Source organism: Sciurus carolinensis, chromosome 1, assembly GCF_902686445.1.
Source record: "Sciurus carolinensis chromosome 1, mSciCar1.2, whole genome shotgun sequence".
Taxonomy (NCBI): Eukaryota; Metazoa; Chordata; class Mammalia; order Rodentia; family Sciuridae; genus Sciurus; species Sciurus carolinensis.
The window spans coordinates 1,825,161-1,845,259 of NC_062213.1; the positions used below are offsets into that span (position 1 = coordinate 1,825,161).

General features: G+C 54.9%; 1 protein-coding gene across 6 annotated transcripts; it reads right to left on the minus strand.

The window, feature by feature from the left end:
• On the minus strand, positions 1-11,773 carry Zfp41 (ZFP41 zinc finger protein). Of its 6 annotated transcripts, none has more exons than XR_007109922.1 (3): positions 11,637-11,773; positions 7,313-8,755; positions 1-843 (listed from the first exon to the last, which is right to left on the minus strand). XR_007109922.1 is itself a non-coding variant. In XM_047562427.1 (2 exons), exon 2 carries the CDS (start codon positions 8,617-8,619, stop codon positions 8,023-8,025), a length of 597 nt encoding a protein of 198 aa, XP_047418383.1. In that variant the 5' UTR covers positions 8,620-8,755; positions 11,637-11,773; the 3' UTR covers positions 4,710-8,022. The 6 variants fall into 6 exon arrangements, 1 of the variants encoding a protein (XP_047418383.1); XR_007109918.1 differs by having other exon boundaries at positions 7,224-8,755; XR_007109921.1 differs by lacking the exon at positions 11,637-11,773 and adding an exon at positions 11,366-11,624 and having other exon boundaries at positions 7,224-8,755.
• Positions 11,774-20,099: the final 8,326 nt, after the last annotated feature.

Consider the following 20,099-nt stretch of genomic DNA (forward strand, 5'->3'; position numbering starts at 1 on the left):
AGAGCTGCCTCCTCACCCGGAGCCCAGCCCGTCCTCCTGGGCACCTGGCTCTCCCCACCTCCAGCCCGGCCTTCCTGCACAGTGCCTGGGTGTCTGAGCTCACTGGCACAGGAAGGAAACAAGCTTACCTGTGCCCAAACTGGGACAGATCTGAGAGCACAGGAAATGACACTCAAGTGCAGCTGGGGTCCTGCCTCCAGAGTGCAGGCCGTGCTGCTGGCCAGCATACCCACCCGTGTGCAGGAGACGGCTGCATGAGGGCTCACTGCCCGACGAGGCTGCAGGGACAGAGAAGAGCCCTGGGTCTGGATTTGTGACGTCAGGTCCCTGGCGGAGGCTCTCTGAGCAAGGCCTAGCTGTGGGATGCAGTCCGCACTTTTCCTGCAGGTTTAGGACCCAGTGGGCAGTGCCTCCTGGACACAGTGGTCAGGGTAGTGCTACCTAGGTGTGCTCCCCTGGCTCCTGGAAGTCTTTGAGCATCTTCCTGTGAGGGCACCTGACACGAGGCTCAAGGACCGTCAGGACTCCTAGGACTCTTCTCTGACATCCGGAAGGTTCTGAGCATGGAGCTGGTATGAAGAACACCCCTCCAGTGGTGTGCGGCTGAGCAGTCTGTGGTGTGACCAAGGGCCCTGCAGTGCTGTCGTGTCGGCAGGGCCTCTCTGCTCGCACCCATCTGGCCTGGCTTTCCTCCTGCACATCTCCAGTGGCCTCTATGCTGAGCCCTCTGCAGTGGACAAGGCCTCCACCAGGACAGTCAGAGGAGCTGCATGTGGACACTGGTCCTCTCTACACCCCCTCTAAATGCAGGTACACCTCACTGGGACGATCCTCTCCGGCAGTCTGAAAAGGAAGAGAACTCACGTGAGTGAAGGAGAGGTGCGGTCACTGCCCCGTTCCCTGCCTGGAGAAAGCAGACTGAAGCCAGCAGTGGTGCTGGGCAAGGGCAAGTCAGGAGCGCTAGCAACCCCCGGGCGGGAGGGCCACGTGGGCCCAGAGCTGGCCGCACACACTCACGCTGGAAGCGCCTGCTGCTTCTCAGACTTGAGGATGGGAGTGGCACAGACTTGACAGTGAGCCCAACACCCCATGGGAGCCACCCCAGGCCTCCTCCAGCTCCCATGCTCCACCACTCACACCCACAGCACACCATGGCTTCTGGCTCACTTCCTCTGCCCAGGGTGCACCCTGCAGCTGCCATGTTCCTGCAGAAGCTCCAGGGCCCACGATCACACACACCATGGCACCACTGGGGACACACAGGAAATTCTAGGTTCTGACACAGTACACCATGAACACCACTGCACGCTATGACCATCTCCCTGGGGGCATGACGTTTCTGGGGTGACGAGTAGGGCAAGTCTCCAGGTAGCAGGGTGCAGACCTTCAACTGGCAGGCAAGCGCTGGGCTGTTCCCCAGGTCGCAGGCCTTGGGACACTCCAACGTGGATGACCAGACTCAGGTTTTATTGAAACTGTGTCTTCCTGCTGTCCCATCTTCTATTCCTCGTTGAGATCAAGCATCTTTTCAGACTCGAGCTGTTCACGTTTGCTCTGTGAAATGCCTGTCTTCTGTCAGTTTTCTAACTGGCTACTTGTCTCTTTTTAGGGAAGACTCCTCTGAGCCCCCTGGCTTGGGAGTGTATCCCCTGCTGCAGCAGCAGTCGGGGTGAGTAACCTGGTGCTCCCAGAGGCTCTGGGCCGGTCCCCGCAGCAGGGGCTTGCTTCTCACCACCTCCAGAGGCTCTGGTTTGTGGCAGGGCAGGTTCTGTTTGCCACGCCTCCATCCATCTGGCTAATATGCTTTTCCACACGCATTTCTGAACCGGCTTAGGGTTACAGTAACATCTAGTTGGAAATGTAATTAGGTTTGCATTCTAAATTAATTTGAAGAAGAAATAATGTCTTTAATTTTGGAACTGTCAATGATGTGATAAATCTTCCTAATTTATTTAGGTTATTTGTTTTAAGGACAATATAAAATTTCTACATGACTCACCCATTTTTGTTACCTATCCGTCTCCCCTGGGTTGCTGTAAATGATGCTGCTATCAACATTTGTGCAGTGATTTACATCTATATCTCTGCTCACTATTCTCTTGGGTCTTATTCTCAACTGACTTTTGTATATTGATCTTCTACATGACCTTACACTCTTAAAAATTTCAGTAGTTGTGTGATTATTTTCAGATTTCTCTGTACACAGTAAGATCGCCTGTCAATCATGATTAGGGTTTTTTCTTTTTCTTTTGCAGTACTGGGGATAGAACCCAGGGCTTTACAAAGGCTAGGCATACACTCTACCACTGAACTACACTGCCAGTCCAACAACATCAACCTTGAACCAAATCTGCCTTCCTGAAATAACCTGATTTGGTCATGCCATATTGTATGTTCCACTGAACTATTTGCTAGTTCTGTTTAGGATTTCTGTGTCTATTATGTGACACAGACACAGAGCTGTAATTTGGATTTCAAAGTTATACCTCCATAAAACAAAGGGGCATTTCTTCCTCCTTTCTCTCTTTTTCTATTTTTGGTGTGTGTACATGTAGTGCTGCAGATTGAATCCACGGGTGCTCTGCCACTGAGCAACATTTCCAGCCCTTTTATTTTTTGAGGCAGGGTCTTGCTAAGGCTGGCCTCGAACTCACAATCCTTCTGCCTCAGCCTCCCAAACTGCAGGGATTCCAGGTGTGCACCTCACTATTGCCTGTTCTTTCATCACATACAATACTGGAGTGGCTGTCTCCTGAGCTTACCCATAAGCCATCTGAACTCTGGTGTTCTTGGAAGAATGTAAGCCACTGGTACCGTCTCCTTAGGCACAGGGAACCCTGCAGACTACACCTCCCTGAGCTGGCTGGGTACACCATCTTCGGACAGCCTGGCTGTTTCTCTGGCTCTGGCTTCGCTGAGTGGCGGTTCTCATCTTCCCTTCACTACTTGTTTTCGTCAGCTTTTTCACTGCTGTGACCAAAAGACCCAACAAGAATGATTTTGGAGGAGGAAAAGTTTATTCTGGGGCTCAGGGTTTGAAAGGTCTCAGTCTATAGGTGGCTAACTCCATTCCTTGGGGCCTAAGATGACAGAAATCATGGCAGGAATGTGTGGCTAAGGAAAGCAGCTGGGAACCGGGCACCAGGAAGTAGAGAGAGCTCTGCCCAACAAGGACAGAACATAAATCCAAAGGCACGCCCCATGACCCACTCTCCCCCACACCCTACCTGCCTGCAGTCATCCCTAAGGGGATCGACACTGATTAGGGTAAGGCTCCCGTAACCCAGCCATTCCACGTCAGCACTGACTCACGCATGAGCTTCCGGGGACACCTCATATCTAAACTGTAACTCTACACATGCTTCATTTGCTTCTGCTCCTCTTCTCAATTACTTTGCCAAAGGATGTCCACTTTATCATGCTTTCAAAGTCTTTCAGTTTATCATCCTCTCAAAGCCTCTGTCCCCTCTGGCTTTCTTCCTCCATTCTGATTTGCTTCTGCTGTTCTTCCTATGCCTTGTGGAGCCAGGTGCTTGGCCCAGGCCCTGGGCTCTTCCTGCCAACCTTCCAGTGGCTTCACTGCCCCGTGGCTCTCAGTGGCACCCCCACAGAGCTCCAGGAGCTCTACCCTGTCCACTGTTTTGTCTTTGACTTGGGTTATTTGGGTTTTCTTTTCCTGGAATGTGAGTTTCATTTAAACAACAAAACAGACCTGCAGGACCTGGCCTTGCTGCTTGGTGTTGTTCTGACAGCCTCAGAAGAAATGGGAAATGAGCTCACCTGTCTGTGCGAGAAAGATGGCAAGAGAAAGCTAATTTTGGGTTGGGTGGGTGATTTATCTCATAGCCATGAACTGTAATTTAAAAAAAAAAAAAAAAAAAAATATATATATATATATATATATATATATATATATAAACCCTCCAAAATTATCATTTGCTCTTTTCCATGGTGACTTTTAGAATTCTGCTTCCATCTTTTTCTGGGAGAAGCATCTAGGGCCACTAGCTTGTATGGACACCTCTCCACACATATAAATGAGTGTTCGATCTCATTAAGAACACAAACACGTGAGAAGACCTAGTCTTTTTTTGTGGTACCAGGGATTGAACCTAGGGATGCCCTACCACTGAACTACATCCCAAGCCCCTTTTAAAATTTTTGTTTTGAGACAGGGTCTTGCTAAGTTGCTAAGGCTGGCCTCAAACTTGTGATCCTTCTGCCTCAGCCTCCTGGGTAAGTGATTTCACAGGTGTGTGCCACTGTGCCTTCCTAAGAGTTAGCATTTGTTGACCCTTCAGTATGCACCAGACCTGTTCTTAGACTTTCATGCATCATATCACAGAATTCCTGGAGATCCTCGGGTTGAGCACATCAGCACATCCATTTCACACAGGAGGAAAACAAGGCACGAGGTGTTTCCCTGACACGCCTGAGGCTCCACAGCCGCAATGCAGGGCCAAACCTGGGCCTTCTACGCTCTCCAGCACCTCCCTCCCTCACAGAGATCAAGGACACTGGGTTAAAATACATCTCTTCTCCCCTCACTGAACTGGCAAGGGTGAGAGTCCCACAGCTGCTGGAGGCGGGGGCGACCCTGTTGCCCGCACTGCTGCCGGGCACTGCTGCCGGGGTCTTCAGGCCGGGCCCAGGGGCAGGTGTGTGGCAGCATGGCACTCTGCGTCCAGACAACAACGTTCACCGTGCCATCGCTTTTCTTGTCTTAGTTTTTATTTTCTTTTTCTCATGAAATTATTTATAACAATGTAAGCAAAAATCTGTGTGCCCAGGTTAGGAAATGGTTAAGTCAGCTCTGACCTTCCTAGTCAACAGATCATAAGGCACTCATTAAAAAAGTCATGCTTGCCAATAACAGGAGGGAGAAATCATTGAAAAAATACAAGAATTCAAATGAATCACAAAGCAGCTGGGCATGGTGGCACATGTGTATAATCCCACTACTGCCTGGGAGGCTGAGGCAGGAGGATCACAAGTTCAAGTCCAAGTTCAGCCTGGGCAACTTAGTGAGACTCTGTCTCAAAATAAAATAAAAAGGGCTGGGGAGGTAGCTCAGTGGTAGAACACCCAGGGTTCAATCCCCAGGACCAAAAGAGAAAAAAAGAAATCAAACCAAACACAGATGCCAGCGGGGACATGTGGGAGTCCCCTGGCTGCTATGGAGGTCTAAGGCCACTATACTCCTGGCATAGCAAGCAGCAGAGGGCACAGTGTAAGCAGCTCCCTGCCACCCTCTGGCTCCTGTGTATGACCTGTACCCAAGTCTCCTGACTTCCTGGCCAGCCTTTCATGGCCAACATCTAGTTCTGAAGGACTTAAAAGACCCATAGAAAGTTTGCAAAGAACAAGCCCGCAAGCTTTCTGTGGTCTGAATACCCTAACCCTGTACCACAGATAGGCAGAAGACAACCATGACCTTTTCTACAGGGTCTGGCTGGCAGTCTTGCTCATCTGCTCCATGCCATCTCTACTGCTGCTGCACTACACAGTGACTGAGGTGCCATGATACAGACTGTGAGCCTGCAAAGGCAGGAACGCTTGCTCTCTGGCCTTTCATAGGAGACACGTGCCAACCCCTGATCTAGTCACTCAGAACCAACACTGGTCAATCTGCTCTGCAGCTCGGTATGAACACACATTGTTGGCATTGTTTTTTGTTCAACATCTGAACGTAAGCTGCAGACACCTGAAATGATGCTGAGCCCCTGAAAACCTCCTATCTTTAGTGACTAAGAGGTGGGCTAGGGAGCAGGCACCGCTTTGTCACCTGGTGGTTTCAAACATCCCAGCAATGTGGGCACTCTCCCAATCGAGGACCTCATGCCGCATGTGTGAGCACACACGTCTCCTACACCAACTTCGACACCTGCTTTCCTATAATTCCATTTCATCAGATCTCCACTTCTGAGACTACAGGCTTCCTCTCAGGACTGAGGTGATCAAGCCTGGGCAGGACGGCCCCTGGGAACAACTGGTGAGGAGGTCCCAGGGTAGGAGGCTCTTCACCTGGAATCCTCTGCCTCATAGGGGTAGTACCAGCCAAGGTCCCCTGCATCACCAGGAGCTGTCCAGGTGGCCACAGTTGCCCGGCACCCCAGGCCAAGAGCAGTGAGCTGGACGAAGCCCCAGGGAGCCTGGCCTCAGAGACCATTCCAGAGGTCTGTGAGGTGCTGTCCTGTGGGCCAAAAGCTGACCACGGGCAGGTGACAGACTGAGTGCCAGGACCTGCCATCACAGATCAACTGGGCCATAAGCCAAACTCCTACGGCAGGCTTTCACTCGGTTTTGGAATGTAGGTGGATTTTTTTTTTTTGGAGAGTGGCAATGGGGATTGAACACAGGGGTGCTCTACACCGGAGCTACACTCTAGCCCTTTTAACTGTGAGACAGGGTCTCACTAGGTTGCCCAGGCTGGCCTCGACTTGTGCTCTTCCTGCTGCAGCCTCCTGAGTAGCTGGGTTTAAAGGCACATGCTACTGTGCCCAGTTGATTTAGGTGAATTTTTAAGCTAGTATGTGTGTGTAAAGCAGAGGGAGGCTGGTGCTAGTGACTTCAGCGTGAACCTTCAGAAAACTGGCTCAAGAGCCGGGGAGTCACGCACCCTCTGCATGGGGCAGTTGCTGGCCACACGCCAGCCCCAGGTGTCCTCAAGCCAGGGCAGCCAGCATGCACCAGCAGGAAGAAGTATGCTTTGTGTATACTGCACAGCACTCTGCAAGTAGAACTGAGCACAGGGGCTGGAAGCATGTTCAGAATGGCAGGCCACTCTGCAAAGATGGCAATGCCTGTGATGCCTCAGGGGATGCTGGCCACACAGTGGCACTGAGTGTCATAGCTGTTAGGGGACTCAAGAACAAAAGCTGTTAACCTGGTAAAACATTCCTACTGGGAATGGACCACTCTCAATCATTTGGGGTGGTATCCCTTCCTTGGTTTTTGTGACTGCCTGATCTTCAGCTCTAGCTGGGAACCTTTCAGGGCAGAGTCTTCAAAGGACTCCATTAGGATATTATCAGTTTTTATATCTAGTTGAAAACATGGGTGCCAGCATTCTCCCGATGAAAAGCTGTCCTGCCTCTCGGTTGGCACTGCTCTGCTGCCACTAAGAGAACAGAGCCCCATCAAAATCACTCTTGGGACACCAAGGGCCCACACAGCCATGTGGACTTGAAAGACTTGGGGAGAGGCAGGGAGCTGGAACTAACCTGAGTGGAGGGCCACCATGGGGGCAGGGCCACCACTATGTCTGAAGGCCAAGTGGATGGAAGCTGCAGGTAGCACCCTGGGGGCTTACCACATGGCCAGGGCAGGAATCTCTCAAGGTGGCAGCATTCAAGAGCCTGAGGAGCCCCTGTCTGATGGGTCTGTCTGGGTGAGTCAGGTTGCCCATCTGGGATGGTGGCTAGGCCGGGAGGGCACAGATGTGGCTCAGTTCCAGGGGCAGGGGCTGAACTTGGGGCCTGGAGCTCTAGCCCAGGTAAAGAAGCCAGAGCTGGCCGCAGACCATTGTTCTCCAGCTTGGGGTCCCAGGTGCCTGCAGAGCTCCTGGGACTAAGCATCCACAGATGGAAGTCTTCAAGGTGTTAGTGAAAGAAAGGGTCAGAGGAGAGTGACCCACAGGCAGGACCATACAGGAACCGCTGGCCTTCACCAACAAGTGTCACTCCTGCTGGGTGCCTTCAGGTGTCCCATGGATGGCACTTAACATGCCCGTTTGTTCTGTGCTGAGCACTGAGCAGCACAGAGTAACTGGAGAATGGCTGTAGCTGCAAGGAGCTGCGAGGGGCTTCCATGCCTTCACTGCATCTCGATGCAGAGGCTCCCTGAGGCAGAAAGGCCCTTGCCCACTCATGTCTGATGGGTGGGCTTTTCTGGTGATGACAGGGATGGGCAACCAGAGGCACACCCAGCACACTGCACAGGAGCCCCAGGCCTCATCAGATGCTGAACGAGGGAGCCCTGGTGCCATGGCAGGAACTCTGCGACCTGCAGGCCACGCCCCACTCAATGCTTCTTCCGTGGGTGGCGTTTCCGGTGCCGGATAAGACAGGAGCTGTATGCAAAGGCTTTCCCACACTCTTGGCATTCATATGGCTTCTCTCCTGTGTGTGTTTTCTGGTGTTTCAGGAGGTTGGAGCCACAGTTGAAGGCTTTCCCACACTCCCCACACTTAAAAGGCTTCTCACCAGTGTGAATCCGTTGATGTTTCGTGACGTCAGAGCTGTGCCGGAACGTTTTGCCACACTGATCACACTTAAAGGGCTTCTCCCCAGTGTGAACTCTCTGATGGCGAATGTGATCTGTCTTGTGCTTAAAGATTCGTCCGCATTCACTGCATTCATAGGGTTTCTTCCTCTGAAAAGGAACGAACACGGGGACGCCCTCGAAGTCATCTTTAAATGAGGCATCGAAGGCATCAAAGAGCTGCGCCTCATCCTCCGGGCTCAGACTCAGCTCCTTGCGATGCTCTCTGGGTGCCGCAGGCTTCTTGTTTGACCTCGTGCCACCAGACACTTTCTCTCCTTTGAGAGTGGCCTTCTGTCCATCTGCCTCCACCTTCGAGGCTGGGGTCCTCCTTTTCCTGCCCGCAGATTTTTCCATACTGATCCTGGGAGAAGGCTTCTGGAAGCTGAGGGCTCCCCACTCCTCTGTGGCTCCACACCCCTAGTGGTGGCGTCCCACTGTGTGCACGGCTCAGGCCCTGGGCCAGGAACACAGCGCCCCTGACCTCTTGTTGCTGGAAAGGCAAGATTGTGAACACCAGATCAAACATGCTTTCGGCGCTGTAAGCCCAACCCCAGTATTCTCAGAGCTCCCGCCCCATCTCGCCCTTCCCAGCCTCCTTGTGCTGGGCAGGATTCTCAAGTTCCTCAAGGCTCCCTGCACACTGTGACCCAGTGACCACCATGTGATCATGTGGCTTTCTCTTCTCACTTCCCTAATTGTCCCTTTCTCATTCACCTGCCCACATGGGGACCAGCTATAGGCTACTGGGAGGTGCCTCCATCACATCTTGGTTCTGAGCTGGGTGAAACTTGGGTTGCCCCCTTGGTTCACAGCAGCCAGCAAATCCCATGCCTATCTCTGCTCAAATCCCCAAAGGCTTCCCTTCATACTAACAAGGTTTCTACACCCCTTGGGGCCTCCCTCCTCATGACAGCTGGCTTTAGGGTCTCCAAACACACACCATCCTTCCTGCCTCAGGAGGTCTGCATGAGAATGGCCCCTTGCCCTTCATAGCTGCACTCCAGGGTCCCTTCCTCAAGAGTCCCACACACCTCTTCCCCCAAACAGCTCTAGTCTGTGTCTCTCCATACATGGATCAAGTTTTGCTTATTTTTTAACCAAATGTATGATTTTTCTAGTTCATACAGCCTCTTCCAGGGCTTTGTGAAAGCTCCTGGCACACAGAAGTACCTCATTAACTGAGAGTACTGAAAATTGAAACAATATCCCTCTGGGAACATAGGGTCTATTCCAGACACTAATGACATTCATGCGCTGATCTCCACTGCCATCCCATTTGGCCTCCTAGGAGGATAATGCTCTGGTGATTCCTCCACTGCCTTCTTGCCTGAGCAACTGGCTGTTCTCATTCAGATTTGGGGCCAAAGCTGCAGGTAAACACCAACTAAGCCTGTGCCATCTGACAGAATCCCAACCTCAGCACCTGTTTGAACAAGAGTTAGTCAATCATAGCCACAGGAGCGCCAGGCAAGGCCCAGGTCTCTTCGAGGCAGCTATGCAGTTCATTTCATTTAAAACCTGCTCTAGAAGCTGGGGTGTGGTTTGGTGGTACAGCACTTGCCTAGTGTGCACTAGGCCTTGGGTTCAATCTCTTAAAAAACCCTGCTCCGTTTCTTCTGTGTATTGTTTCTGCCTCTGCATGCTAACTGACGCATTCCAGCACACCACCTTGAAAAACAGCAGGCCCTTCGAGATGCTGATGAAGACATCCCCATAAGATATGGGAAGCTCTCTTCTGCTTGCAGCTCCAAGGAGTATGGACTGAGTCCCGGAACCACTCTTGTAGAGAGTGTCCTTGGCAAAATGTGTCCCAGGATGGTCACTCTTGTCCACTAGGACATTCTCTTTGGTAAGTCAAAGGGGATGCTTGGCCTTCCCTCTGAAGCCAGAATTGAGGACAGGCAGTTAATGTAGAATAAGAAATCTGGTCAAACTGAGGAATGAAGGCCATCTGAGTCTGAGAAGTTGGAGACTGTCCCTGGGAGACTGGAATGTCAGTGTCTCCAGTGCTCTTTTAGATCACCAAGGTTACCTGCCTAACTACCCCTTCCAAAATGCTGCAGGCAGGGAATTGCTAATTAATGTCCCCTGGCCCCCTTCATTCGACCCTTTCCACTGCCATCTGTTTCTCATCTTTTTTGCCATGTCACTGGCAACTCCTGGGCCTCCTCACATAAGCAGGAAGGAGAAAGATAAGGGGGGAGAGAACAGAACAAAGGAGACCCTAATCTATAAAAGATGTAGGGTGCACTCACTTCTTGGAATTCTAGAACATCAGCCATGCCCCTTTTCTCCCTCCCAGGAGAAATCTTACTACTTTCAAATAAAATCTGCTTAATATATGCTTGCTTTGGCGTGCTTCTCTGGTTGTTATACTTCAACACCTGAGGAAACAGAACTCGTCACCCGTAAACGGTGGTATCACCTCCTCGAGGGGAGGTGGCACAAAATGACCAGAATTCTACCTCACAAGGAGTCTGAGTGCTGTTTCCCAGATGGAACTGCTGAAATGATTCAGGAACAGGCCAGTATCACTATCCAGGCTCAGCCTGGAGATGCCTTCTTGGAGATGGTTCAGGATCTGGTGGGTGATGGAGCTTAGGTGAAGGAAAGTCACGTGTGCTGGAAGAGACTGAGAATACGGCAGCACATCTAGGGAGGGCAGAGGCTCACAGCCCCAGGACACTTTGAGGCTGGTACTAGCTTTAGTAGGAAGTGGGTGAAAACCAATAACTATTGTGAGGTACCCTAAGCCTCATAGGAGACTGTACTCTCTGAAGTCCTGTGGGCTCCACAGCACTGTTTCCTCCACATGTGGCTTGTCTCCTTATGAGGTAGGGGTTCTTCAGAGCAGGGCTGTGTCTTTGTACCCTTAGGTCCTGTCAATGTCATGTCCTCTGCCATCCAGCTGGCAGGCGCTAAGGCAGGGACAGGGTTTGCTCACTTCTCTACCTGCTGCCCACACTGAGAAATAAAACCACCATTAAAAACGGGGCCTGTCACTTCACAGGTCTGTGGACACGCGCAGGTGTCCACTAGGTACACCCGGCCTAGGCTGCCGATCCCGGCCAGCTGTGCAACTTCGAGGTGGCTCCTTTACCTCCCTGGTGAAGCTTCTCGAAACTCTGGGCACCCAGCAGCAGGAAGGCCTCCCGGGAAGCCCGCCCAGCCGGCCCGGCTTTCGGGAACTTGGAACCTTCGCGGGCTGTAGATCCAAGGTGGACCGGCACCCACGGGGCCCGCCGGACCGCGCAGGCCTGCTGCAGGCCTCCGCAGCGGGCCCTCCGACGCCAGCGCCCGGCCCGGCCCTCCTCCTGCCCATCCCGCCGCGCGCGCGGCCCGGAGACGCCAAGCGCGAAAGCAGGAGGTACCTGGGGGAGGCCAGGGGTGGCGAGGGCCTCCACCCCGAGGCGCAGACGCCCGGCCGAGCCCGGCTAGGGGCGGCCGGCCGGAAAGCACCGCTGCCTCGAACCAGCACGATTCTCCCCAGTCAACCACGCAGACTGGCGCCCGCAGGAAAACGCCCCCTCCGCTCTCCCGCTGGCACGCCCCTTCCGGTGCCGCTCTAGGCCGTCGCGCGGCCTCTCGGTGGTGCTGCGCGGCGTCCCGCCCCACCCTGGCCCCGCCCCTTCCTGCGCCACTCTAGGACGTCTCGCGGCTTCTCGGTGCTGGTGCCCCGCGGAGCCTATGGGGCCTCCTCCGCACAGAGCCTTGAAGGCTACGAGGAGGGCGGGAGGAGGCGCCCCTCCCCTGGGGGCCCCGAGCGCACTTTGCGCCGCCCTCCTGTCCTGGGCCGCTCACCCGCCCCCGCCCTCGTCGCCGCCCCCACTCCTTCCCGGCTTTCCCTTCCCAATACTGCAGAATCTGGCTCCCTCTGAGCTGTTTGGACTTCCCGCCTCCAGCACTGAGGGCAGTGAACCTCTTCATGAAGGCCCCGCCGCAGGCGTATCGTATGGCCACGGGAAAGCGTTCAGAGCTCCAACACTGGACTCTGCTGAGCCCGCTCAGCCTGTAGACTGAGTTCCTGCGCCTGCCATCCCTGGGTCTCCCCGCCTTCCCTTCCCCGGAGGCAGGAGGGCCGCTGGGTCCCGGTCCGCGGTCCCTAGTGCTCAGGGTAGGCAACCTGTAAAGCGCCCACATGGTCCAGTCCAGCGAGGTCCACACCTGCAGTATTCTCTCCACCAGAACTCTCTGAGACCGAATTTTTTTTTAATTTTTTTTTTTTTTTTTTGGTTGTTGATGGGCCTTTATTTTATTCATTTATTTATATGCAGTGCTGAGGATCAAAGCCAGTGCCTCACAAATGCTAGGCCAGCACTCTACCACTGAGCCACAACCCCAGCCTCGCTTTCTTTGCTTTTTAATTAAAACATTTAAAAAGATAATTGTGTATTCATGCGAGGTTGTAAGAAATAATAGAGAGCCCTGCCCGGGGCGCAAGCCTGTAATCCAGCTACTGTGGAGGCTGAGGTAGGAGGGGCCCGAGTTGCAGGAGAGTCTGGGCAATTTAGTGAGATGTCCCAAAATAAAGAATTGGGGGACGAGCACTTGCCTAGCATGCAGAGGCCTTGGGTTCCATGCCCAGTAACTGATGACCAGGATGATGATATACGGAGGAGTCAATTGTATACGTTGCTGAGTTTCCTCCAAGAATGTCACTGCATGACTAGTACGATAATCACGTTCAGATCCCCAGCAGTGCCAATCTGAAATGCTGGGCGATGAAGTCGTCCAGTGTGCCCCCGGTGGAGCTTTCCTTTCTCCTGTCACTCTAGATACTGCCCCGCCCCCTACCTCAGAGGGTCTCTCCTGCTTATGCTGAAGTGTTCCTCTGGTGTGTGCACCATGGAGTGACTGAGACTTGGCACTGTTTCCCATTTTGTGTTGTGACAAAGTTGCTGTGAACATCCTTATGCAGGCTTTTGTGTGAACACCTTCACATTGCTGAGATCAGTGCCCAGGAGTGCAATGACTAGGTCGTGTGGTAGTTGCACATTTAGTTTTGTAAGAATCAACCACGCTCTTTTCTAGAGTGGCCACACCACTTCACCTTGCCACCAGCAGTGTGTGTGTGTATGTCCCTGTTTCTGTGCACCCACCCCAGTGTTTGTGGTTCCACTGTTATTTTGGCCATTCTGTCTGATGTGTGGGGACATTTCCTTGTGGTTTTAATTTGTTTCTTCAGGGCTAGTGGTGATGGGTCTCTCCACGGGCCATCTGTGGTCTGCCTGTCCTCAACGAGGGCCTCTTGTCCATCTTAGTTGGGTGGTTGTTCCCTGTTGAGATGGTAGGTAGATGCACCATAGATATGATCTTGCCCCATGTGTGGATTGCAGAGATTCTCCCACTCCTGTGTGTCTTTCTGTCCCTCCCTGGGTCTTTGTGTGGCCACCCTCTGTGGGCTTCCATGTCTGTGGGATAATTGGGCTGGAATGCACTGAACTCTGTGTGGTCCTAGCTTCTCTCTGCTGAACACCTGATACACTGAAGCACCTTTTCCTGAGGGAGCCTCTGCCACTAAATTGGAGTATCAGACCTACTTCCCACATCCCTGACTTCCAGAAGCCCCCTTTGGACCCCACCCCATCCTACAATCTGTTGGGCAGGAGCTCTTTTATGTGCACAGCCTGAGGAGGTACTGTCTTCCATGACACCAAGCAGGCAATATTTCTGTTCTGCAAAGTCCCTGATAGTAGTTGTCTGTGTTGGGGACCAGGTTGCAGAGGAGAGGGTGGCCTTACTCTGCCTCTGGTGGTACCTGCCTGTTCCCATGTTCAGCAGCTTCTGCAAGCCCTGGTGGGCACCAGACACTGATGACGAGTCTCCTTCCTCAGGAATTTCCTGCTCTGGGGACAGTGCCTGCCTCAGCGAGTTCTCACAGTCCAGCGTCAAGAGCACGAGGTGCTTGTGGACTGCTGCTTCCTGTCCAGGGAGGCAGGAAATCTCTAGGGAACCTCAGGGGGGTCAAGTCCCTGGCCTCTGTCTTCTTTCAGCAAAGCAGGGGCGGGTGGTGACCCTGGAGTACACGTGGACACTCAGGATACACTTGATCTGGGGAGCCCTTGGGTTCTGTAGGAGAGTCATCCTCTCACACCTGTCCAGGGGGCCCCAAGAGGTTCTGTGTACCCAATAGAGCCCCTTCCGGACTCCCTAGAGTCAGTCAAGGGCACCCCACACTCTCCAGCCAGCAGGTCATGGTGGGCCCTGAGCAAGGAAGGAACACAATGTCTCGCTGGGCTTGCTCCCAGGCCACCACCCAGGGGCTGGTCTGTAGCCTGGGCCCTCTGCCTTCCCAGGCACCCTGGCCCCTGGGGCAGACAGGTCACTCCTTATTGTAGCACCCCTGCAGACTGGCTTCTGCCAGAGCAAAGCCATGTGTCTCCAGCCTGGGTCTCCCTGCTGCCGATCCCAGGCCAGGGGGGGAGGATCAGCTAAATGACCACGTGAGGACAGAGCTGGCACAAGGTAGCTCACAGTGGCCTGCCCACCCCTCAGGCCTCAGGCAGAAGTCCACTTTCTCCAAGCTCCCCGTCATCTGCCGTCCTTGTGGCCGGCCAGAGGCCAGCGGGACATGTGTGTACCTGTACACTGGGTGTGTGTGACAGGTGTGTGTAGGTAGCTGCTGAGCTTGTGGTCGGAGCTGCGGGCTCTGTGGAAGCACCCCCACCCACGCCTGCTGCCTTCCCAGTCTCTGGCCAAGTGCCATGAGCTCTGTCTTGCCTGACCGTGTTCCCTCAGTCATATGCTGGACTGCTGTCCTTCATACCTCCCGGTGTGACTGCATTTGGAGAGGAAGGTTTTCATAGCAGTGTCTGAGGTAAGATGAGGTCACCAGGTGAGCCCTGTGAGGACACTGGGAGAAGATGGTGTGCACATGTCCAGGAGGAACCAGCCTGCCGTACCTTGATCTCAGACTCCGGCCCCCAGAGCTGAGAGGAGGGACTTTTCTGTCACTCTACCCCTGCTCTGCGGCCTTTGTTGGGCAGCCCAGGGCCCTCCCAGTGTGGCCGTGGTTCTCTCTGGATCCCTTTTGTCTGCAGGCTCCCCACGTTCTGGCTCTGACTCCCCCACCAGGGCGTGGAAGCGCAGCCTGCCGACAGGGCTCTTCCTGAGGAGCCCCACTCAGTTCCGGTCACGTCACTGCTTCCGTTTGCCGCAGAGGTGGCCCCAAGGCCCTTTCGCCCGGGGTTCTGAGACGGAAGACCACAGCCTCGCAGAGACCTCTGTGGGCTGAGCTTCCTCAGGAGCCACAGCGGTTCCCAGTCCCAGCTTGGGATCCGAAAAGATGAGTGGAAATGCCCCTTGTGCCCTACCAGACAGCAGGAGGCCATCTCCCAGGAATCTGTGCATGGACCATGCTCAGGAAGTTGGGGCAGGCTGGTGAGCCTAGGTGGCTCCAGAAGGAAAAGGGAGGGAAAAGATCATCACTGGACACCTGCCAAACACGGCCCTGGACTCCTGCCAGGTGTCGCCTCAATGATCCAAAGACCAAGTGGGAAAGTGCCTCGTCACAGGCCTATGTGGCTACGATCGCCCGGACAGAAAGTGGAGGCCAGGGCTTCCTGTGTCAGATTGTGGGGTACGCGTGCGTTTTTCCAACAGGCCAACCTCTCCACACCCCTCCTCTGGGTGTCCTTGGGCTGGCTGGGCTTGGTTCTGTGAACTCATTCCAGAGATGACCTCTGCTGACCACACTTGTGCCCGAGGAGTCCCGCCCAGCCCCTCTGGGCCCTTGTCCTTCTGGCTTGGGGCCTCTGCAGCGATCTCAGCCCATGCTCATGCCCCTGCCTGGCACACTCAGCGCTGAGGCCTCAGGCAGGGAGGGGTGGTCTGTTTCCCACTGCTCGCCATGGCAGCAGCTGAACCAGGCTTTCGGGATAGCAGTAGCTTGAGGCAGAGATTGCCACCACCTGGTTGGGTCACACACACTTGGGGATGTGCCAGGGAACCAACTCCGTAGATTCTGCAGTGAGGATTTGGGCACCTGCCCCAGGTGAGCTCCTGGTCCTCAGCACTGCCCTGGAGAAGGAAGGGCTGGAGAACACAGGCTCTGGGCTCCCTGCTTCCAGGTTGGGTCTGTAGTTACCTTCACCCCAGGCAGGAAAGCCAGGGGTTTGCTGGGTTGATGTCGTGAGTGCACACTGCAAGTCTGAGGGTCAGCAGGGCACCCCTGTGCTGGACCTAAGGGGGGCCCTGGCAGTCACTGGAGTGGCCAAAGCAAGGGTGATGAACACTGGGCACCAATGTGTGCCAAGTTCTCAGGAGAACAGGACAGAGTCTGAGGGCCAGGGGACAGAGAGGCAGCATCTGTAGCACAGCTGTGATGGCCTACCCCGACCCGGGTGTGGGAAGATTGGCAGTCAGTGACTCTGGCACCTGCAGCCCTGTCCCTGGCCAGGGTGCTGCAGGGCTCTGGTCTCAGGTGTCTGGCCACATTGTCTGCTGCAGCTGGGTCCTGGCCTTCAGGAAGAGGCCTTGTTCCCAGACAGGCGTTCCCATGGTGACTGAGCTCCAAGCCTCAGCTCCCCTGCCCCCACTCCACGTCCCTAGGCTGACAGGGTGTTGCCTGGGGTGACCAAGTCTCTTATCCAGTGAGCTCCTAGCCAATGTCAAATTTTTCAGAAAGGAAACTGAGGCCTAGAGAGGGCAGGTGCAAGTCTCTGACCCTAATCAAGGACTACCCACTGTAGCACCCTCTCCTGATGTCTGGAGGCCTTGGGGACCACCCCAGGGTCCCTCCCCAGGGGCATCAGCATCTGAGGCCTTGGCTCAGGTACAGTGGCCCTCCCTCAGGTGCTTGGCAAGCGATAACTCCAGGGAGGTGGAGGCTCGGCAAGTGGCAGGAGAGCTCAGAAATCCATCGCTTTTCCTTTTATCTGTCTGCTGCAGCAGAAGCTGCTATCTGGATGTCGGCCCTTCATGTGGAGGTGGAGTCATGCTTCCCTGGAGCTGTGGGGTGTGCCAAGGCCTGGACACAGAGAAGCAAGGCTGCAGGGAAGAGTGTGAGAGGTTGCTGCTAATGGACTCCCTAGGCCCCTCGCCACGGTGGTGCATGTGTGTGATCCTAGCCCCTCGGGAGTCTAGAGCAGGAGGATAGCAAGTTCAGGATCAGCCTGGGTGACCTAGCAAGCTCCTGCCTCGAGAAATAAGAAGGACTGGAGGTGTAGCTCAGTGGTAGAGTGCTTGCCTGGCGTGTGCAAGGCACTGGATTCTTCTCTCTCTCTCTCTCTCTCTCTCTCTCTCTCTCTCTCTCACACACACACACACACACACACACACACACACACACACACGGCTCCTGGGCTTCCTGTGGGTGGAAGTCCTTTGTGTGCATAGCTGGGCCCCTCTGAGGGGTGAGGGGCCAGGCTTTTGCCTGGGGAGCTGTGTGGCACACTTCAGAGCTTTCAGGGACCCTGCTGAGCCACCATATCCCAGGCTCAGGAGGACACAGGTGCCCAGGCAGAGATGGGGCTCAGAGATTCTCCAGCCATCTGCTAGGCTGTTCCTGTGGTGTTGTGCACAGGCAGAACTGTGGAGTCAGAATCACGAGACCAAAAGTGATTTCTGGGAGGAGCCCAATTACTCGCCGACGCCTGTGTCCTGTGCTGAGAGCAGGTCTGCATCCTCTGCCAAGTGTCCGAGGCCTGGGGCCATAGACCTGGTGGGTGCTGGGCAGGTCCTGCTCTGTCTCTCCTGTACCCCCTCTGGTCCATGCACCCAGCCCCCCTGAGTCTCAGGGTCTTCGCTTTTACCTCCTGTTCCCCCATGGCGGTGAGCACAGGCTGTGGCCCCCCTCATGTGTCCGGTGTGTGGATGGTCAGGGCTCCGGGCAAGGGAGCTGCGTTTAGACGTCCCAGGAGTCCAGCATGCACCTGCTCTTCACAGGGTGCGTGGGCGTCCTGAGGAGCATAGACCTGTGCGTGAGGTGGCAAGGGGCCAGACCGGTCTGGACGCAGCTGGCTGTGCCTCTGTAGGGTGGGCCTGCTCATCCTCGATACTTTCCCCAACATGGCTGTACAACATCCAGCTTTAAACCCCAGTCTTGAGGAGCCTGAATCTAGCAGTCTGCAAGGCCAGGGGTCCATGTCCTAGTCACCAGCAGCTCAACTAGGCTGTAGCATTCTAGTCTGACTTCTGCACTGTGAGCAGCATCCCAGGACGTGCCCCTTCCTGGTGGACCACGCCTCCTCGGATCCTGTAATCAGGTGTTTTTTTCATATGTATATATTTTAGTTGTCAATGGACCTTTAATTAATTAATTATATGTGGAGCTGAGGCTCGAACCCAGGGCCTCAGGCATGCCAGGCAAGTGCTCTACCCCTGAGCCACAGCCCAGCCCTGTAATCAGGCTTTCTCCATGGCTCCCAGCACACAGCCAGACACAGGGCTGGTGTCCAGGGAGGGTCTGAGGTCAGCCAGTAACAATCCCTCGTGTTTCTAGGCCCTAATCCTCGGGATCCGCAGATGCTGCCTCTCTGGCAAGTGGGACTGTGCAGGGTGACGGAGAGGAGGCTCTGAGATGGGGTTGCTCTGGGTGAGCCAGGTGGGCCCTCAATGTGTCACGGGCTCCTGGAGAGAGGCGGAGGGCCCAGGAGCCAGCACCAGATTTACACGTCTGGCCTTCAGCGCAGCGTGGACTTGCGTTGCTCTCAGTCTGTGGTGATCTGCTACGAGGCCTTGGCACTGGTGGTGGTATGGGTCCAGCCTTCCTCACCACTCTGCCACCTGGCTGGATGACAGGGCGGCCCCCTCACATGGCCTCTGGTGTCCTGCTGTCTGTCCTCAGGACTGACCTCCGGTGTCGGCTGCAACAGGGCCTTGAGTGTCTGATTGTGGCCATCGCTGGCATGGCCAACCTGCCCAGGCTGTGGGACCCAGGAGCCTGGTTGGTGTCCTGCCCGCCCCAGCCTCTGCTGCCACAGCTCAGGCCTCTTGGCGTCTCTGCCTGACAGCCTGTGGCACCCCTGGTTGACAGGAAGCTCGGGGACTGGGTCCTGGATGCACAGTTGCCCAGCCTGACTTAGAGCCAGAGCCTGGGCTGTGGTCCTCTTGGCCAGATGGAGACGATGCCTGCTTTAGACTGTGCAGCATGGCCTACTCCCTTCTGCTTAGCTGTCCAGTGGGCGCCAGGACGGGGTGTTTGGGTGGGTGGCAGCAGGTGGGCTTGGGGGCACTCAAGTGCCTCCTGCTCTGGCACCTCTGGGCAGGTCGGGTCCGAGCCTGAGTGGGGATGGGGACCCCGGGAGAAGAGACTCACTGAGGCAGGAGCCCAGGGCCAGGACACACAGCCAGTGGCTGGACCGAACCTTGAGCCTGGCTCTCTCCTCACAGCCTCAGAGGGGTCAGAGGTGGCGTGAGCAGGCAGGGTGGGTCAGTTCACTGGGACCCCCACACAACTTGGTCAGTTCTGTGAACACAGGTAATAGTGCCCAGTGTTTCTCAGTTGGGTGTGGTTGCTAAGGTTTCTTTCAGTTAGGCATTGAGGTTTTGGGCTGGCACAGTAGGACACTTGCCACAGCATGCACATGAAGCCACGCCATCAGAAGGGTGTCGGTAGTGACAGCTCACAGTTGCCTAGGGCTGGAAGCTGGCATGTGGCATGCCAGCAGATCCACTGCAGCCCTGCAAGGGGCTTCCTGTGCTCCTGTCCAACAGAGGAGGCCCAGCTGGAGACCAAGTGTTCTCAGAGGTCATGGGGCCGGTGAGGCAGCCTGAGCCCTGAGCTGTGCACACAGTAGGTCTGTGTGCTGTGAGCATGAGAGGGCATGCGTGTGTGCAAAGCAAGCAGCAGAAACCCCAGTAGGGGCTGGGCTGTGGCTCAGTGGTGGACACTT